The sequence below is a fragment of the Falco peregrinus genome, chromosome 9 (assembly GCF_023634155.1).
Source record: "Falco peregrinus isolate bFalPer1 chromosome 9, bFalPer1.pri, whole genome shotgun sequence".
NCBI classification, from domain to species: Eukaryota; Metazoa; Chordata; class Aves; order Falconiformes; family Falconidae; genus Falco; species Falco peregrinus.
The window spans coordinates 19,016,231-19,036,874 of NC_073729.1; the positions used below are offsets into that span (position 1 = coordinate 19,016,231).

The 20,644-nt window shown below is 44.2% G+C and overlaps 1 protein-coding gene and 2 long non-coding RNA genes across 5 annotated transcripts; 2 read left to right on the top strand and 1 right to left on the bottom strand.

The window, feature by feature from the left end:
• The first annotated feature begins 119 nt into the window (after nucleotides 1-119).
• On the top strand, nucleotides 120-5,527 carry LOC114012943 (uncharacterized). Its single transcript, XR_008748690.1, has 2 exons — nucleotides 120-515; nucleotides 716-5,527. It is a non-coding gene; the product is annotated as an uncharacterized LOC114012943 (long non-coding RNA).
• Nucleotides 5,528-10,162: 4,635 nt separating this feature from the next.
• LMO2 (LIM domain only 2) lies at nucleotides 10,163-18,588 on the bottom strand. 2 transcript variants are annotated; one of them, XM_055813328.1, is made up of 4 exons: nucleotides 18,460-18,588; nucleotides 17,809-17,977; nucleotides 13,908-14,123; nucleotides 10,163-11,169 (listed from the first exon to the last, which is right to left on the bottom strand). In XM_055813328.1, exons 1-4 carry the CDS (start codon nucleotides 18,494-18,496, stop codon nucleotides 10,950-10,952), a joined length of 642 nt encoding a protein of 213 aa, XP_055669303.1. In that variant the 5' UTR covers nucleotides 18,497-18,588; the 3' UTR covers nucleotides 10,163-10,949. The 2 variants fall into 2 exon arrangements, with proteins under 2 accessions (XP_055669303.1, XP_055669304.1); XM_055813329.1 differs by lacking the exon at nucleotides 18,460-18,588 and adding an exon at nucleotides 18,079-18,339.
• Nucleotides 14,077-15,524, top strand: LOC129785117 (uncharacterized). Of its 2 annotated transcripts, none has more exons than XR_008748692.1 (2): nucleotides 14,077-14,211; nucleotides 14,873-15,524. It is a non-coding gene; the product is annotated as an uncharacterized LOC129785117 (long non-coding RNA). The 2 variants fall into 2 exon arrangements; XR_008748691.1 differs by having other exon boundaries at nucleotides 14,130-14,211; nucleotides 14,852-15,524.
• Nucleotides 18,589-20,644: the final 2,056 nt, after the last annotated feature.

Consider the following 20,644-nt stretch of genomic DNA (forward strand, 5'->3'; position numbering starts at 1 on the left):
GCTCTCCGGCCTCGGCTGCGGCACGGTGTGGGGCTGCCCCCAGCCCGGGGCCGGTGTCCCCAGCACCCCCAAGCACTCCTGGTGGCCGCTGGCCCCCGCGGTTTGCCAGCTGGCGGGAGCCCATCTTGTCCGTGTCCCAGGCAGCCGCGACTCAGCACCTGCCCACGAAGCCATCCTCTGCTTTTAACGAATATTAAGAGATCAAGCTTCTTAATTTGCTTTCCCAAAACAAAAATAATCCGTGTTCAGCTGGAGTACCTGGCCCACTGAGCCCTGCCGTGGGTACGGGCTGGTAGGATGCGACTGTGGACGTCCCTGGAAGATGCGGGTACCGACTGCTCCACCATCGGGCTGCTGGCAACTGCGTTGTGGTTTTCCGTTTGCCGAAGGGATAAGAATTAAGAATTAATGTTATAAGGGCACTGATGGGACAAACACCAACCTGCTCATACAGTCAGCCCCTACAGGCTGGTGCTAATGGGTGATGAGAATCCATGAGGGCTGAGATTAAAAAGGTAATGGTACACATAGATGGGGAAATAAACTTACTGAGATGAATAGCATCAAAACAGAAAAATGCGTCACATCTTCAGGGTATACATGCATGTACATACTTGTTCAAGTTTCCTCCACATTTTATTGGAAAGAAGTATGTTTTCAGAGAACACATATTTTCATTTTGTTATAATTCATTTCCAAACCCCCCATTTTCCAGAAAACTATCCCTAGAACTGATTTCCTCTAAGACCTTCAGGGAGGATTCCAAGTCCTGGCTTTGCAACGGGAATCTGGAAATAGTTTAAAACCTGAGGTCTTGTGCTACCAAGCTCCCTGTGTGAAGAAGCCCAGTGTCTCAGACATGACTGCGTCACCAAACGTTGGCCCTGCTGCAACCTCTGGAACCCAAACCCATGGCCACGTCCTTTCCTGAGCACAGACCACAGCCCCACCAGCTTCCAGCCACAAAGTCTCGAGTTGAGTGAAAGTGTGTAAAGCCCGAGATTTTGCAGGTGAAACATTTCAAGCTCTACAAGCAAAATCTGTTTGCTTAGCAAAAGTAACCGTTAGATAATACGGCCACAGAAATAATTCATTTATGATGCTATAGTCCTATAAAACTGAGAATCCCCAAGCATTTTGCAAATGGTGAATTAAGCTCCAAAAGCATCCTCTGAGGCAGACAAACACTAAATAGATTACATTTTATATGGAAAAAAATGGACAATATGTGACAGCTGCAGAAAAACACAGAATAGAAACTACTCTTTTTATGTCTCTCACTTTTAGTGAGTTAAACATTCTTATTTGAAAGAAGCAATTGTTTCTATTGCATGATTTTACACTAGTAATCCTTGCAGTGATCATCTTCCATTCAAAAACCAGGCAACTCATAACATCACCTTTCAGAAGTTCGTAATGGCTCTTACATTTTTAACTATACCTGCACAAAAATGGCCAATGAACATAAATGCCTCCAAATCTGCACAGCACCAAGGAAATTAGGGGGTTAAAGAATGGGGGATCATCACAGACAGTATATGCTGCTACAGAGAAACAGCTGAATGATTTCAGAAGTGCATGGAAAGATGAGAAATTAGGAAAAGTACTTTGTCATGAGACTGCAGGCTTGGCAGATAATACTGGTGATAATAACTGGTGTGTGCGTATGTTTGAGGTGGGCACTTATTAGCAAGGAATGGAGTTAGTACTGTTTTGTAAATACTACTGGTTGTCTGAACGGCAGCAATTACATACTCATTCTTACCTACTGCCGTTGCAAAGTGTTCTGGCTTGAGCAGTCTGGGAATTGGGTTTGCATTTAAATTTCCACCACTGCTAACACCGCGGAGAGTGGGTGAGGATAGCTCCACATCCACAGCTCTCAAGGTCTCTAGATCTTTGTGTCTTTTCTGAGAGTTAGCGGGCAGCCTTGGCAGCCACCAGAGGTGTGATTGCAGTGTGGGCAAATGTATCCAGGACCAGCATTACTCAGAGGCTTAGGCAGCGGTGACAATGGAGGTGGAGTGGCCTATAGTTCCGTAGGAGTTAGTCGTAAAAATTAATTAGCCCCACTGGTTAGGCTAGGAGCTCCTCAAGTGTGCATCGAAGAGCTGTCGGTTTACTTCCCTGATGAATATCCTAACGACTGCAAAGAAAACATGGTAAAAGAGACATATCTGTTCCTGAAGATGAACAAAAAATTTGCAACAAACAAGCAAACAAAAGCCCCAAAACCAAAAGCAAACTTAAAGCCACTTAAAATTGTAGCATTTAAATGTTTTACCCACAGCAGGCTTTGTGTTCTCCATCAAATAACTGACAGCGGCACAAACTGTGGATGCAAGTAAGTTATCGTGGCATTTTCCCAGCTCAGTCTAGACACAAAGGTTCTTTTCCACTTTAATAATGGAGCCTAGTTTTTCTTCTGTTATCACCAGTCATAGAGCCCAAATGGCTAAATATATCAGAGGTATTCCTCAGGCTGAAAATTTCTCAGACTGCTTTGTGCATTCCATGTTTCATCTTTGAAAGCAGATGAGGCTTTTAGCATCCTTCATTTATTTTTACTTATTTAAAATCTAATGAAATGACACGCTAGGGATCTTTACCACTGGGTGCTGAGCGTCTCTTGAAATTCACTTAATGACCTAAGATCTTAGGGCAGGGGTGGTCAACATTTCACAAGACCAGCTTCTTAGTGCTCTAAATGTACAGTAATAAATGGGCAAAACTGAGACTTTGAGGGGAGTAGACAGCTTGGGGAATTGATAATAAGAAAGATGCTGAGGTCCAGGAAATTTGTATTGTTATTATACTGTTACTATTGGGTTTGTTCTTTACCATAGTGAAGATACAATAAAGTCAGGGCTTCATCGGAACAACCAGGCAATGACCTTTGCTTGGAAATCTGATCATCTAAAATTAACCAGAACACGAGGGGCTGTAATAAAGAGCACAGAAGGAGTAAGGTAAGAAAATTTAAAATGGGAGTTGTATGATCACGCAGTGACTCCAATGAATCACATAAATGTAAAGATCGTTCAGCAGTCCTTTGGAAGGTGGGGGATTTACATATGAACCGGTAACCAAATCCTTTATATTCAAGCTTCACAGGAGTGAATCTCAGATGAAATTTGAAAGGTGACAGGGAGGCAGCTAAAGGGATCAGAGCCAGAGTTTCAGTGAAATATGTACGTGAATAAACTAAATATTACGTAGGAGCTTGTTGGACAGTTTAGTAACAAATGGGATATCTGTCAGAGTACAGCTTGAGGCTGCCTTCTGACAGAATGAAACAACAGTTTTTAAAAAAATCCCTTCCTCATTACTGCCATGTAGACCCAGCCAACAGCAACGCCCCTCTGGAATCTCTCTCACACGATGGCAAATTTGCCTTGACAGCTCCAAGGTCAAATGAAGTCGAAGGAATCACCAAGAATTCAACCAATGGACTTTATCCAGCGGTTACAGCGAAAGACTCAAAGCAACCATAGTGGGATTCTGCTCTCAGCTTTCACCCTTCTGGACCGTACAAGGAACACCACGTGCAGGTATCCAGGCAGGTCCCTTAGCACGGGAGGTTGCAAGCTGCGTTGGAGCCTCACGCCCTCGTGCCTCTGACCACTGCGGATCCTGATGCAGGGATGAGCTAGGGAAGGAGCACTGTGGCAAGATAACTGTGGCCAGTCTATCTGGAATTGTCAGGTGGCCCTACACGGATGCTTTTGTCTACATCGGTCATAAATTTGTCCCAAAGCCACCTCTGGTCCTCCCCTGTCTTGCACGGCACAGCTCAAGGTGCTCTGTGACTTCAGGCTTGTCTTCTGTTATTAGTGAATCTTTTTGTCTCATATTCTTAGCTCCAAAATGGGTCTAAAATATTTGTGTGTGTTTGCAGAGTTTGGGATGCCACTTACAGAGTAATTTTGATAGACTGGGATTTTTTCTTCAGATGAAAGATTCCCCGTTGACACAAACTGGCATACGCAAGTCGTATTCTTTCCCATGGCTGCTTAGCTCCGAGGTGGTTTTCCTTTCATATCATCCTCTTTCACATAAATCAAATATAAGATACTGCTACAAATGTAAACATTAACCTGTGAAAGTATAAACCCTGAAGTTTACTTATTTTACAGAGCGTGAATAGCATAGAAAAACATGATTGTTGCCTCCAAGAGCTAACACATGAAATTAAGCGGATAATGTAGAAGAGAAACTCAGTGCAGTGGATAATCAGGAGGTGCCTTCGTCAGCAATGCTAGTACCCGCTTTCAGGTTTTCATACACACTTCTGCATGCTGGATTAATACTGATAGAGAATAGCATGGACAAAGTTCACAGGAGACCAAGACGGCTAATTTCAAATTTAACATGGTGAAAAAAGGCAGTGATAAAGCCTCAGGAATATTTATAATTTCATGCTTAGAGCGTTTTCACTGGCTGTGATTCATGATGCAATGACATGATTCACAGCCTAAGGGATGTGTGAAAGATCCCACTGAAAGCAAGGATCGGAGGAATATTGCATGGTCTCGTGGAAAGCACCGGGACCCTCCTGTTTTGTGTGGGAGCTCAGAAGGTCTTTCTTTACCTGAGAAATGTGGAGAATAACCAGGCACCCCTAGAGAAAATTCTGCTGCTATTGAGTCTTTCCAGACCTAAAAAAGCCATCTGCATGAACCAGATAGCAGCTCACTTTTCAGCCCCACAAGCTCTTTCCTTAGATTATTAACTGAGATTGCTAATGAGGCGGCCAGGCCAGTTAGCCACGGCCACAGTGGTGGGGTTTTTGGCTACAAACATCTGTGCAGCAGGAACAAGGCTGAACTCAGCGGACATTCGTCAGATGATGGCAACAACAAATGACTGAAGTGTTGAGCTGGATTTGAAGAGGTAGCACAAAGATAAAAGACTCCAGAAGCCCTCTGCAATTCCCTTAGTCATCCATTCCCACCGAAGGCTTCTGTTTTGAAGTTTTCAGGAGGCCTGGTGCGACCTTTGGTTGTCCTTTTGGTCAGAGCTCTTATCTGTCTAGTGCAGACTTGGCCTCTTTTTGCTTGTACTACTCAAAAACAGTTATTACGGGATAAACAAACTGTATTTGCTGATGCACGTTCTCAGTTTCCTTATCAGCTGAACAACACGCTTCTCGTGCATGTTGGGTCAAACTCACTGCTGGTCCAGCTCCAAGAATTCCGGGGCGACTGCACCAGAGCTTATTCGGTGCTCGCTCACACCTACTGACTGCAAAAATAACCCCATAACCACACCGTGATGGAGCATTGCCTTACGAGCCAACTGAGCATTTCCCAGTGTTTCAAAGCATCCTTAGGTTGATGATTACAGATCCTAGACCTTCTTAATGAGAGAGCAACATGATCTCTAAGCACTGTTTTGGGTAGCTGTCATGATGCTCCGGGATATTGTCAGATTGAAGCCTATGCATCTTATTAAAGCAGAATTTCAGTTTTACTGTGATTGCCTCTTTATAAGTAAATATAATTAAATCACCTGTATCTCAAAACCAGTTCACAGTTGTTGCAAAATACATTGGTAAAGTCACCTGATATGAGGTGCAAAAGATATCTGAGGGGAGAAAACAAAACCCTTAATCCCAGCCCAAAATCAGGGTTCTAAAAAAGTCCAAAAGCTGGAGACTGAAGTTAAGGGCTCAGCTGTCACGCTTGAAAAGCTTCTCCCTGTACTAACAAGCATCCAACACCAGCAGGAGGGAACAAGTTGCTTCAAACAAGGTTCAACTTTCTGCCCGTTTAATCATCATCTCATTGACAGACTTCTGAATCTTAACTTAATCACAATTCTTTAAATGTTTTCTGATATTGTATCTCAATCTCTCTGTTCTACGTCTTTTTATGGCTTCTTTTTTGTCGTGGGACAGAGGACTAGATTATTTTTTTCCAGTGTCCATTAAAATTCCCTTTGCCTGCAGTGCAGCACGCTCTATAAAAGAGATGAACCTGCTGCAAGTGAAATAAGCTGATGCTGCACTGTCTTTTTAGAGCAACAAAAGTCTTTATAGATTATTTTTCCAAGTGTCATGAATCTCCTTCAAAGTCATAAGCCACTGTTATCAATTAATGTACTTAATAGTCTCATTTTCAATTCATGTTCAGGCCACACAGAGTGTATGCTTGCCCCAGCAGATGCTTGAAAGCTTTACCTTTCAGAGATAAAATGTTACCTTGTATGTGATAGGGGTGTTAAGGGGGGGTGATTCAGGAGCAGAAAGACATGTTAAAGTGCAGCACCTGAGGCCTTCTTGTTTTCTGAATTTACAGTCTCAGGCTGGCAGTCGTATAAATGAGTGATGCTCTCTGATGTTCTCTTCCAAGCAGGCTACGAAATTGGCAGGGAGTCTTCAGTTTTGTGCTGATGTGTCCAGAATTCAAATAATTTGATTCTTGGGTATAATGACAATTGGAGGCACAGTATTACCTTGAGAAAAGAGATGGGAGAGACAGCTTCTGTATCCTGTATTGAATTAACAACCGATTCCCATTTACTCTCTCCGCTGAAAACTCTATTATGCAGGGCTCTTATTGCCCTTATTCAAGGGCATGGAATTAAAAAAGTGATATCGATGGTAATGCTCTCATCTTCCTACCATGACATTGAATAATGGGGACAAAGAAGGGAAATCTTGAAGGATGGTACGCCTTTTAAAATACTGCTGACATTGGAAACATATAAAGGACAATGCATTTGAATATCAGCTGATGAAGTCATATTCAGATTTTTTCTGCTCTTCGCTTCTGACTTTAAATCATCTTTGCTTTTATTTTCACCAGTGGTTTTGGACCATTTTATTTTCTTGTTATTCCAGGAGACAGCCTTTACTGTAAGGAACATACTTGAGATAAGGACAGAGGTGAAGTGTTGGTTGCACTAATTGCAAGAGAAATCCATCCTCTCTCCTCCTGGATCTGGAGAGCAAGAGTGGGGAATCTGGTGGGGAAAAGTCCACAAGGCTGGTGCAATAATACAGGTGGAGTAATGCTGCTGCTCAAGTGGAGCCTCCTCTTCTGGCACAAGCTGTCATTTTCCAGCTCAGCTTAAGCCCTTTCTGAGGTTACATAGACTGGATAAAGCCAGTGCTCTTATAACAAAACAAGACTGACCGCTGTGGACCCTGCAGCATCCTTCTTTTACAAATACATTCATTCAGGTTTAAGAATGTATTTTCCTGTGTAAATGATGCCTTACACCAAATAATGAGTGTATTTCCGTGTTAGGAAATTTTAAAAATTTTTCAGAATGTGATAATATCTCCATTTTACAGGCAGGTAACTAAGGAGCGGAATATTTAACTACATTGCCAAAAGTCACACAGGAAATACTTTCTGAGGTGAGAATGAAACACGGATCTTGCCCTCATTTGTGCAAAACCACAAAGCTTCCCTGAACTACTGACACTTTTACCTAATCTCAACCCAGATGTTAAAGAGTCCCCTTACGCCAAATGTTCAGTCAAACCTCTCTGTGAGGTGGAGAAATCAGCTCTGCAGCATACCTGTTTATGTTTTATTAGGTTAAAAACCACACTGGAAAGGGTTTAGGAAACAAGTGTCAAAACTCTTACCTGTAATGATACTGATTCTGACCATATCAAGCTATCGTTATACTGGTAACTCTGTGACTGCAGTTATTTTAGAGTCAGTTATACCATCACACTACAGGAGATCAGGATGTGATTCAAAACCTCTTCACAGGAATACTGAAAAGTTAAAATCACTGCTTAATTTGTCAAAGGGAACCTAATTTTATCTCCCCCTGCCCCTCGCACAGTCAGGACTATCAGCAGATTGTAGAAACACAGAATCACAGAATGGTTTGGGTTGGAAAGGCCATTAAAGATCATCTAGTTCCAGCCCCCCTGCCAGGGGCAGGGGCACCTTCTACTAGACCAGGTGGCTCCAAGAGCCGTCCAACCTGGTTGTGAATGCTTCCAGGGACGGGGTAGATGGCTACCTGTGATCTGAAACACATGGCCTTTGTTCAGAGACCCTTCAGCTGGCAGTGCTGCAGGATGGAGCAGAGTCCCAGTCTTCCAACCATATAACACTCCCTTTGGTACCTGTTCACCTGTATCACTAGCATGTGACTACAGAAAAATCAGCTTTATAGCTGATTGCCATCATCTGCAAATTTTTTTTTGTCATGGCCTAGAAGATGTTCACGAAGCTGTAAGCACTCATCTGCCCTGCTCATACAATAAGGCCATTGAGGTATATTTTCTCAGGGAAAGGAGATGGGGCGAAAGAAGAGGGGCTCTGACAGAGACATTGTGATGACATGGCAAGGCGTGATGACCTGGAAAGCTTTAAAGACACCTGTCACAAAGCTGTTGGTTCTGCCCTGTCTGGTGATGCAGCACTCACATGTGTACGTGCTCCCAACACGCCGACCTGAAGAATGCTGGCGCACCTCCACCCTGGGTTAGCACCCACCAAACTGCGTAAACTAACAGGGATAGTGAGATTTCGTTTCTAGCTGGACTAAATATTTGCAAGGAGCCACGGAGGGCAGAGAGAGAGGATAGCTGTATCTTCCTTGGGTACCTAGCCTTTTTGCCTGTGCTGGCAGGGACACATTTTAGGTTAAGAATTCTAATTACAACCAGCTGCCCGTGGCCTCCAGAGGTCAGCAAATCACTGGAGAAGAGCTAAATCACAGCGCCCTCCAACTACTTTTCAAGCGAGAACTCGTTATGTGTGGTTTCCAGTTTCACTGGTAATAAGATGTAAAGGTTTTGTCCCCAGCGCTAGCTGTGACAACAAAAGCAAGAAAAAGAAAAAAAAAAAAAAAAGACCTCTCAGAATATCCATTGTAAAATGCAAAATGTCATCACGGGTCAGTACTGCCACTTGGATAAGAGATCCCATAGGTGACTGACTAGTTTATTAAAAACAAGCAGACAAGAAGATGCCAACATGTTTAGGTGCTGTTCCTTAGGTGTTAGTACTGGTGGGGTGAATGGACATGCCAAACAGCTTCTGAGTGGGCTGTCAGACTTGTTCAGCTGTGTCCTAAGCTTTATTTTTTTAGTACATTTGAACAAAACTTGCTGTTCTAGCGTTGCGCTCAAAAGGGGTGACATAGAACCAGAAAACATACAGAGATGAGAATCAGAGATTATCAGAGGCGTGAAACAGCTTTCATGCAAGAAGGAACTTAGACTATTCATCTCTAGAAAAAAACAAGTTGGAGGGAATATGATGTACGTCTTTAAATTCAAGCATAGCGCAAAAAAAAAGGCGATAGGAAATTATCATTCATTATCTTTCACAATATAGTGATCAAGCAATGAGACAACAGGGTCTGAAATAAATACAGCATAGAATTAAACTGTGAAAACTGTTGCTTGGGGACTCGATGGAGGCTGAAGAGTCAAAAAATGGGAGTAGGCAAGCTCACAGAGAACGGGTCAGTGGGTCGGTGTTAAGCAGAGGAGTCTGAAGGCCAGCTCCCGCAAAGGTCATGGACCTTCTGGCAGGCTGGAAAGGCTCTTGCTCACCTCAACACCCACACTTGCCTCTGTGGGAGTAAGGTACCGAAAGTCCAGTTGAGCCTGACGAGGCGTACTTCTCCTGTTCTTAGTGTGACTACAGTGCTAAGAAACTTCCTTTTGCTTAAGAAGCAAGTGACAACAGTCTTTGCAGGAAAGACTCTGAACTTAATTCTTTCTAAATACTGGCAAGTATTGATTGGCTCTAGTGATATTATGCTGGATTCAATAATGCAGAGCAAAATCGGGACAAGCCACCTTTCTAGCAGACCCTAATCTTAAATGATCTCTGAGATCAGATAGGGTCTGCCTTTCTTGCCAAGTAACACCCTTTTCTGTGGATGTGACACCCTTCTCTGCATATTTTTTCTGTGGGCCACCAGCCTCAAAACATCCTCATGAACAGCAAAGAGCCTCAGTGTCACACAACACTAATTTCTCCTTAGCGTGAACTCTACAAGGCTTGCTGGGACCTCAGTGTTCTCACATTACTGCTTTGAAATGCAACCTTAAGTGGATCCAGCAGGCATCAGCCATAAAAAAAGTGTAGGAGCCCTGCTAAAAAAATAAATACATATATAAAATGAGCAAAACATCCAGCCCAACTCCAAAGAAAAAGAAATAACAACACTCAAATCTTCTGTTATTTTTATTAAAGCTGCAGAGTCTTACTACACACAACAAATATTTTATCGATATAATCTAAGTTAATAAAATAGTTGAACAACTCTTTAGATTTATATTTGTATAGAAATGATCTGTGGAACATCTCATCTTGAAACAGCAGTGCCTGAAAACAACTATTCAGCAGGATTTTTTTTAAAGAAGAGTTTGGGACTAGAGGATGCACTGTTCATTCTCAAAGAAAAAAATAAATCCATGCAAAAATAACCCCCACCCTCTTCCCACTTTCTCTCCTACCCGAAGCATAAGGCCATACAGAATGACCACATAAGTGATGGCCCTTTTCTTCCAGTATTCTTCCTCATGTCTACATTAGGAGCTGTCATCTAAACTCAGTAACTAAAACAAGACAAAAAGAAAATTCAATTGCACAATCCTAGTCTGCAGGTGACAAAGTCATAACATCTCTTTATAGAAGTGCCTACTCTTTTTTCTCTGGTTACGAGAATTCGTTATCACGTTGTGTTTGTCCCCCCGCCTCTCGCCTACATGGCTGACGTCAGTTATTGCCCATACGCCCTTGTTAACAGAAGTCAGTCTCTCTACTATTGCTTCGGTCTCCCTTCTTCACCTATATGTAGTTTAGATTCTACGTAGCACTGCCTGCAAAGGGCTGACTCCGTGGTATTTTCCCCCCATTTTAGACAAAGCCCATAGCTCAGGTGATGATCTCCTCACTGCAGCTATGCATCAGTGTTGCCCATGAGATGTCTTTTTTAGACTATGAGGCGTGTCTTTGCTAGATCATTCCATTTATCTTAGTCCACTCGTAGATGTCCTGTTCACATACTATGTCCGAGTTGATGAGGAGGTATCTGTCCCCAACACAGAAATGTTTCTGGCAGGCAGCACATTTGAAGCATTCAAGGTGATATACTTTGTCCTTCACCCGCATGGTCATCTCGTAAGCCCGGATTCGCTTGTCACAGGAGGCGCAGAGGCCATCTTGGCCAAAGAGCCTAAAACAACAACAGCAGCAGAGAGGTAAGCATAGCTCCTTTGCTGGGGAGATTTAAAAAACAAATCAAGTCAAGAACGTGACATCAGTGCCTTGATCCACTAGTCATAGTATTGCCAAGTTAAGATAGAGGTCACGTGGAAAGCTGCCGAGCAGAACTCTAAATTTTGCCATACCAAAACTTGAAGTAGAAAGTCCAAGGTCCTCACCTATTTTCAGAATAATTGACTTCTCTGATCAATGACCTTATTCTGAATTGCTGATCAGCTTCAGGATGAGTAAAGGCTCTCCAGATCGTAGCATAAAGTTGTGCCATGCTAATACTTGCACTTCTGTGACCAATAGAAATTGCCTTTCTGTTGATAAATTTTGCCTATCTTCAGCTGTTGCTATTGTGATTGAAGGAGTTGACGCAAGCCATGGTCTAAGACTCCCCTGCCTCTTGTCGTTGCCTCCACATTGGTGATCCTTTCAAACCCAGCCATTTCTATATCCATGAAGTCACTCCTGCTGAGCTTCCGAAGGATACATGCTAAGACCTTCTAGGTACCTATGCCAGCTCAAACAGTTTTATGATGTGGACCACTCTTTAATCCACATGGAGAAGCCCTGCTGAGCTCATGACGGTACTGCCTGTCAAAAGGAGCCTCTGATGAATGCCTGAGCTATGTGTGCAACTCACAGCATGTGCTACCATTCAGCTGGAGCAGTGCAACGTACTCGGCTATGTGTGAATGCCAGCCTTTCACACGTTCTGCTGGCTACAGAGTTTGTAAGTCAAATCATTGATAAATAAGCACGAATATACAGGGTTTTTTCCTTTAAAAGGTGGGAGAAATGCTATGCATTACTTGCTCATATATGCACCTATTGAGTTTGACTTCTAAGTTTCCAAAATTGTGGAAAGAGTTTTGCCATCTCCTACACTTCACTTACATGTGCTGTGCCTGCTTCGTGTCATCTTCTGAACAGGAAAAAGAATGCCCACTAAAATCAGAGAGATCTTTTAAGGGGAAAAGACATAATTTCTTTCATCTACCAGGAGGTGTCAGTGTTTACTTCTGCCCAACGAAAGTAATACTAAGGTTACACAAGGGTTGCCATATTTTTCATTAATGAGGGTAGATATTATATGTTGCATTATGAAATAAATTAAAACGTTGAATTTCACAGCAAGAAAATCCATTAATTGCACTTTCATACTTTCTGTCGCTTCCATTTTAAGATGCATAGTATTTGGAAAGTGTCACTAGCACCAGATCACCCCTGGACTGTTGTGTACACAGAGTGTTTACAAGTGGTCGCATTAGCAGAACTCAGTTTCTGCTTAGAAAAATTCCCATCAGTAAAGCTCATGGACACCACAATCAGGAATTTCGCTGAGATTTTGGTTTAGTTTTTATGGGCAGGTAGATTAGCTTTCAGTAATGTAGCTGAAAAAATACCAAATACCGTTATTCTGTTGCACAGACCTCCTGACACATTAGGGATCCATTAGAAGAAATGGTACACAACCAGCGCAGCAAAGATCAATACGTTTTAATTGTAATCAAGAATGTAAAGATCCTTTGTTTCCAATTTTTGTGAACTATCTTAATCTCAATTTAATCCTTCTACTTACAAACCTTGGCAAAACAGATAGGCAGAGAGGTGTTAATGAAAATACCTGTAGCAAGTGTATTTGTAGGATCCGATTCAGCAAAACGTGTGAATTCTTGTCTGTTCAGGACCAGGCTTAAGCATGCTAAAAATCCACTGGATCCAAAGTAGTGTAATCAAACTTTCCTGTGCTGGCTGTAGCTTTGCCAAAAACATGCAGCACAGTGCATCCTTCTGCTTGAGGTGTCCCAGATAACTTTACCAGCGACACAGAAAAAGAGGGGGATCAACAATGACTGCACCAAAGGCAGTGGCTTCAGACACCACATGGGTACAGCAGCCCTGCTGGCTAGTGGAATCTGGCATCTCTTACACAGCTGATATTACTGCATCAGGAAAGCGAATCGGATTCAGTTACCTTGGATACCATGTTCATAAATGAGAGAACTAAATGATCTTTCATCATCTTACCTGGTTTTATACACCCTTCAGCTCCAAGGCAATGCTTGGAGAAGCACAGAACTTCTTAAAACAATGCGGGGGAACCGCTTCATTGTCTGCTCAGGGGGAGCTTGCTGAAATTCATCACCTTTTCCCAATTTCTATGTGCCAGAAGCCCACACTGACACTGCGCGGTTCGCCTGGAGCTTTTGCATTATGTCTGTGCAGATGGATGAATGCCAACAACCCCAAAGTCCAAGGAGTTCTTACTATATGCTTCACATTTTCAAATAGTTCTCTTTTGTCCACAACATGTAGTGATCCTTTCATTTTCATTAAAAAATGCTTCTTCTTTTTTTTTTTTTTTCCCAACAGGACTTTTAAGATTTAACCTTTTAACAACTGTTAAGTGACCTAATCAACAAGATAACCTCTGGATTTATCTATCACTTACTGAAGAACACCAGGAGTACCATAAAGCATCTGTGTGTGAACCCCCAAAATACATGAGCCCATATTGTAAACCTGAGCTTGCAGACAATGTTGTGTTACAACTGCGACTGCTGTTAGGCTTTATGTTTTAAAAGTAATTAAAAGTGAATTCATTCATTATGGATCTTTGTTATACTAATTACATGAATAAGCAAAGCTGAAAGGATAGAAAGGAGGGAGCGAGGGTAGAACGAGTGGGTTGTATACCTGAGATAGTCCCTTCTGCAGAGCTTTCTGCCCAGTTTGTAATACAGCCGTCTCCCCACTTCTCCAAGCCTACACCCGCACAGGTCGCAGCTGAGGCAGTCCTCGTGCCAGTACTGATCGATGGCTTTCAGGAAATAGCGGTCCCCGATGTTCTGCTGGCAACCGCCACATGTCAGCAGCGAAGGGGGAATTTGGAGGACTTCATCCACTGGCTCCCTGAGGGAATGAAAGAATCATTGGAGAAGGAGAATGCACTCTGGAAGCAGCCACATAAGAAGGCGGCGAAGGAAAAACAAAACACAAGGTTGGTCAGTTATAACAGGAGTTACAGTGGAGATAAATGATTTATACCCTTCTGGCATGAGAGGGAACAGGACTTCAGTCTTCTTTTGCTTTAAAAAAAACAAAAAACCCAGCTTAATATGTAAGGCATCAATAAGAGTATCCAAAAACTTGCTAACTTTTTTTTTTTTCTTCAAAGAATAATGCATTAACATGACAATCTCTGTATCACCCATGTGTATTCATTACTGTAAAGGTATCTACCACTTTACTGGGACGTTGGCGTCTGTGTAGATGCATAATTTTTCTTCTACTGGACAGAACATGAACTGCTTGGTCATGTGTCTCAATCCATGCAGTTCTAATAAAAGAAATACCTTTCCTATAACATGATTCCCCCATAATTAAAGATTGCACTTTTTCAAAAGTGCGGTCAAAAAGCTGCCTGGATTCACCATTTCATTGAAAAGCCAGCTCTGTCTGTGCAGACTGACAAATGCCAACAACCACTATAGTTCTTACTGTATTCTTCACATTTTCAGATAGTTCTGGTTTCTCTACAATGCGTGTCAATGATTTTGCTTCCATTAAAAAATGCTTTCCCCCCCCCACAAGATTTTAAAGATTTATCTATAATCTGTCAAGTGACCTAATCAATACAGATAACCTCTGGATTTACCTAGAACTTACCAAAGAACCCCAGCATGACCATAAACCACCTCTGCATGAGCCCAAAACAGATTCGCCTGTACTGTAAACCTGAGATTGCAAGCTCTGGCTGCGGCGCCACTGGGAGCAAAGGGAATTTCTGTCTCACCAAGAGCTAAAGGACTAGAAAAGGCACCTGAGGGATTTTGCATGCAGTCAACTTTCCATTGGGAAAGGTAAATTTGAAGACCAAGTCTGAGGATGTCATTTCTCTGAACAGAATGAAATGAATAAATACAACAGATGAGACTGTTACCCAGCTGGTTTGCTGGTGTTTTTAGTAGAGCCAGGATTTTACCTCATGTTACTGCAGGACTTCTTTTTCTCTTCAGCTAAGGACATGTATCCCCTGGGAGGGGTCTATGCCAACACAGCTCAAACCATTTTTTTGGATTTACACATCCCTGCATGAAAAGAGGCACAAATCTCTACTGCAATATTAGCACTGACTATTCATGCACCGTATGTTTTTTTCCCTTTTTAAACAGCTCTGAAATCTAGGATAGTTCTGGTAATATCTGGGGATAAAGCAAGAATTTTCTTCAAAGCTACTTTCTTAAGGAATTCTCTTCTTTGCCTGTTTGTGTAACTTCACAAGTTCTGCCAAAAAAAAAAAAAAAAGAAAAACAGCAAAAAATTAAGAGAGGCACCTGAGCTCAGTGCTGCAAGGTGTGCAGCAACCTGGTGCTGCCTCTGAGGGCCTTATCCAAACCCCAGGAAAGTTAATTAAAAAAAAACCTATTGGATCAATCCTTTAAGCACTTGCTTAATTTTAAACCTGTGGCTAGCGGCAAGGAAGGCATATGTTAGCACATTTATGCTTTGCTGGATGATGAGTGATGTGCTCAATATCTGGTAGAGAGGAGCCCCAATTTTTTTCATACATTATAGGGTTCTCACTCTAGCACAGAGCCCCTCAACACTTCTGTGGCTAGTCTGTCCTCCCTGAGGCTGGTGGGGGCAGAGGAGACTTGCGCTGATGCAGAAGGATCAGGCTGCTCCCACTTTCCAGCAGGCAACAGGAAAAAAATTATACTACTACTGCTTATTTACTGTGTCAGCAGTTTTCTGGGCAAAAATTACTTTCTTCAGCAGGGAGAAATGACTGCTGGTCAAGAACTTCTGTGCTGAGAAACTGATCCTGCAGTTTTTATTTAAGCAAGCTAAGCAGTAAGATATTATCTGATGATACTCTGTTCTGGTTTTCACTCTTCCAAGTTTAAACTGCTGTGCCCTACAAGTTGTGCCATAGCACCCCTCCCCTGCCAGGTCTCCGTCTGGCCAGTTGTTGTTAAAATCATGGGGAATGCCGCATGTGATTAGGCATTCCCTAATTAGTTTTTCCAACTTTATTCTTTTGGGCCCCATACTCCCTTTCCTAACATGTGAGCTCCACTCTGACAAGTTCTGAGAGCCTGCCAATAGAAGGAAACGCACATTATTATCCTTTATCATCCATTATTCAAAACTTCAGATGTACCCCAAAATATTTCACTGTACGGGTGCTCAGGAATCACAAACCAGGTTTCTCTGAAAGCCTTGAACTCCGGAACAGCCTGGCGGATGTTTACACAGAACAGAATTGCTGCTTTATGCATTAGCTTTTTGATGTCCATAGATTTCTAAGCCAGCACTTAAAGTCACTGGAACACAAGGTGGTGGGTAAATAAAGATTACTAAAACTTCGCAGTTGAAACCTGTCCATCCTATGCTTGGGGGCTTGGATTATCGTTTCTTAGAAAACAGTATAAAATGAAGAGAAAAGGTACTATACAGCACATCAGATGTGACATGGAATGAATTGATTTGATCCTGAAAAGGAACGGTTCCTGTGTGTTCACTCTGGGCTTCAAGCAATGGCATTTTTAGTATCTCACAGGAAACAAACCACGAATGACTCAAGTTTACTAAAGGGAGATGTTTAAGCCTTATCTGAAAATGGAGATTTTATAATATTTTTTTTCTTTCTTCTCTCTTATCGTGATTCCAGACAAGCATAACTGCAGTTCTTAGTGTGTACAGGGCTGCAACGACTCTGTTTTTTGGCCGAGTGACCGTGGCCCTGGGCGGTGGGATGCCGTGGGTGCAGGGGGGCCAGGGGCTGCGCAGCACAGCCTGCAGAGGGGCACGGTACCTGGCCCCTGCCCGAGTGGGAAACCCAGGGAGGGAAATTCTCATCTTCTCCATCCCGTCCGTCAATCGAACCTTTCTCCATGCCCTCTGCAGAACACCCAGCCCCCACCGAAGCAGTTTATAGAAGCTCTTGAAAGTTGCATTATGAAAATGTGGAAGTTGGGCACCCACAGATAAGAGCTCTGACCTTCCCCTGCGATCGGCTACAGCCGGCCGGGCAGCTCCGAGGTGGGGCAGGGGGGGTCCCTCCGGGTGCCAGCCACCGTCCCGCATGCCAAGCGGGATGGGATGCTCCCCCGCGCCCCCGCCCTGCCCGGACCCCGGGCTCGCACGACCGGCTGGAAAATGCCCAGCGCTGCTCCCGGCTGCGCTCTCCCACAACTCGGGGACCTCTCATCACCCCCCCATCAGCTCCCCACCCCCGTGCAGCCCGCCCGGGGCCCGCAGCCGGGGAGACGCGGGGGCTGGGACAGCCCGGCCGCCGGTGCCCGCTGCCGGGCGCGGGGGGCTCGGGGCGGCGGGGCCGGGGAACGGCGGGGCCGGGGAGCGGCGGGGCCGGGGGGCGGCGGGGGCCGGGGGGCGGCGGGCCGGGGGGCGGCTGGGGCCGGGGGGCGGCGGGGGCAGGTGCCGAGCCCCCGCTCCCCGCCGCCGGGAAGGGGCTGCCGGGCACACAATGCCGGTGGCCGGCGGAGCCGGGCAAGTGGCTCCGGTCTGGGGAGGACGAGTGGCCGCGGGAAGGCTCGGCGGGGAGGGAGGTAAGGAAAAAGAGGCCACTTACTCGGAAGGATCGAGGCTTTTCCTCTCGATGGCCGATGACATTGGCAGGGATTGTTCCTTTGTAGCGTGCCTGTGGTGGGATCTGCCCCCGCAAAGGCTGTCTGCTCTCGATGCCTTCTCACCAGCTGAGTTCCCCCTCCGCCCCCCAATGACATTCACAGGATTTCCTCCTGCAACACCAGAAAGAGAGAGAGAGAGAGAGAAATGTGGGCTGGGGCCGCTGCCGCTCCCCGCCGGGCTCCGGCGCGGCTGGGCTCCCGCGGGCTCTGACCTCCCATCCCCGCCGCGCTCCTCCTGCGCGCCGGCCGGCGGGGCAGCTCCCGGGGGGGCTCCCGGGGGGGCAGCTCCCGGGGGGGCAGCTCCCCGGGGGGCAGCTCCCGCGGCCGCAGCGCCTGCGAAGCGGCTGCTTCGGCTGCCACCGCTGCCTCAGCCCGGAGCCCGCCGGGCTGCGCTCAGGCTTTCAGCCCGGGCAGCTGGGAACATGCTCCGGAGCCGGCTGGATGTGCTGCGAACAGGGAGCTCAGCATCGCTATTATTATTATTACTCCGTGGCTCAGCCCCGGGTCTCTGGTTTCATTTCCTTTTTCCTGATCACGATTCAAATACAATAGAAGGAAATCACACTTAAAGAGACAGCTGCCCATTTCTTAACTGGACTCCTGGGGATTTAGCAATACAAACAGCAGCATCACGACTCGCTGGGTTCCTTAAAGAGACAGAGCTGGGGCTCCCCGGGGCCAGGGCTGGCAGCTGACGTTGCCTTTTCGCTTTACAAGGGCGTTGAACAGCGCTCTCCCGGTGGCCACGGGGTGCTCAGGTAGGTAGGCGACCTGAAAACGATCCCAAGGGCTGAAAAAAGATCAGTGGCCGGTTCCGTCTTACTGGCTTCTCAGCCCCACGCAGGACGGAGCGACAGTCACCGTCTCCTGTCCCTCTCCTTCTCCTACATCTATGTGCACGCCCACGCGCACACATATTTTTGTACTTTGAGATCCACAGGTAAAGAACCTAAGTAATATTTTTTTTTTCTACCAAGGATTCAAATTGGTCAGCTAAATCGTGTCTCATTTATATCCCCTAGTGAACATTTATAGGTGTCTGCTCCTAGACATCCCCTAGTTCTTGGCAAGCGATAAAACAAATTTATATCTTGAGACCGTTTGATGTTAATGAGCTATAAAAGCCAGAGAGTATGAAGTATCTATCTGTAATTAATCACAAAGAAGCTAAAGATGGGAAAGTCTTGCCTGAATATCTCTATTTCCCCTCCCACCCTTCCTCCTCTCCATCAGCACAGCACATCCCGGAAAGGACTGATTTACAGGGCCAGAGTGAAAACTGTCACGGCAATTCCAGTGTTTCCCAGTCTCTGTGGCATGAGATACTGGCCGTTGCTGGAGGCAGAGTTCTGGATGAGATGGATAGCTTGCCTGGTTAATTCCTTTAAAAACACTAAGAAAATATCTGGAATAAAGCACTGGAGAATTGTAGTAGACATACTTCATTCCTACATTAATTCTCAGAAGAGGAATGTATTTGATGTCTATTTTTATGACTACTTCCTAATTTTTTCAGCTTTTTGGCAGCTAGGGATATAATATCTGCAATACATTAATGAGCCCGATTCAAAGATTAGTAATGCCAGCAGAAGGACTGTTATTCATTCCAAAGGGCTTTGAACCAAGCTCTTGCAATACTTTAGAGCCATCACTGGTCATTAGAACACATCTTTCTTATTCTTTATAAATATTATCTCCGATGTATTTTAAGCTGCTATGGTGCCACAACCACTCTTACTTCTGTTAAAAGAAAAGGCTCTTTTGTTAGGTTTTTGCAGATGGAACTGAATTACATGATGACTATTTAATTTCTGATGTATTTACACTGTGATCAGAAAAGAAAATGTAAACCTTTCCAGACAACTGGATAATTAAACTATTGCAAGACACCCCACCCCCAAAAAAAGTCTGCTAGGAACTTTATCATGTAGATTAAAAAAAAAAATCAGAAATTGAATTTAAAGGTGGATCAAAACCATACATAAGGACTTCAAAATGTTGAAAAAGAATAAAAGACATGTCTGTGAGCTTGGTTTCTGCTGGCTTTGTGTCTCAGGGTTTAATAAATTATGAGTCAAATTTTCCATGATGATTGGGATATTCATATTCTAAGTAGCTCCTGATGGAATAACGTGAACAATTCCATAAAGCCAGGTAAATTTTCTGCTTTCAGATGACACAGTTGTGCATATATTACAGACATACTGGCATGCTGCCTCCCTTCTATTTATTTTTCAAAAATTCACAGGAAATTAATATCTTTAAGGCCTCTGTCCCTTTGTCTATCTAAAAGACATCAGCTGGTTCAAAAGTTTTGGTGACGGACAAAAATACCAACATTGGCACATAAGAAATTACTCAATTCCTTAGAAAAACAACATAAAAATAAGGACTTATTTTATTACTGGAAAAGAGAACTATTAAGCTTTTGTAATGCCTGTGTTCCTTGCTTTGCTCAGACTACCTCTGGTCTAGCAGATAACCTCTCTGAAGCTAATGAGATAGTTCTCATATTCATAGTTGAGTACATGTGTTGCTGGACTGGCCAAGTATGCTCTCCGCTTTGCAAGATCAAACCCTTAACCTGCAGAAAGCTTTTCTGTATTAAAAACAGTGAAGAGCGTGCAATAAAGAAGCTGAAGAGGACAATTTGTATGCGTTTTACTGTTGTCCTTTTCAGTCAGAACCAGAGCAGGCATTCCTAGAAAAAGTCAGATCTTTAAGCACGGTACTTGTGGTAGTGCTGGGTCACTCTATGGTGCCACCTGTCTCCTCGTC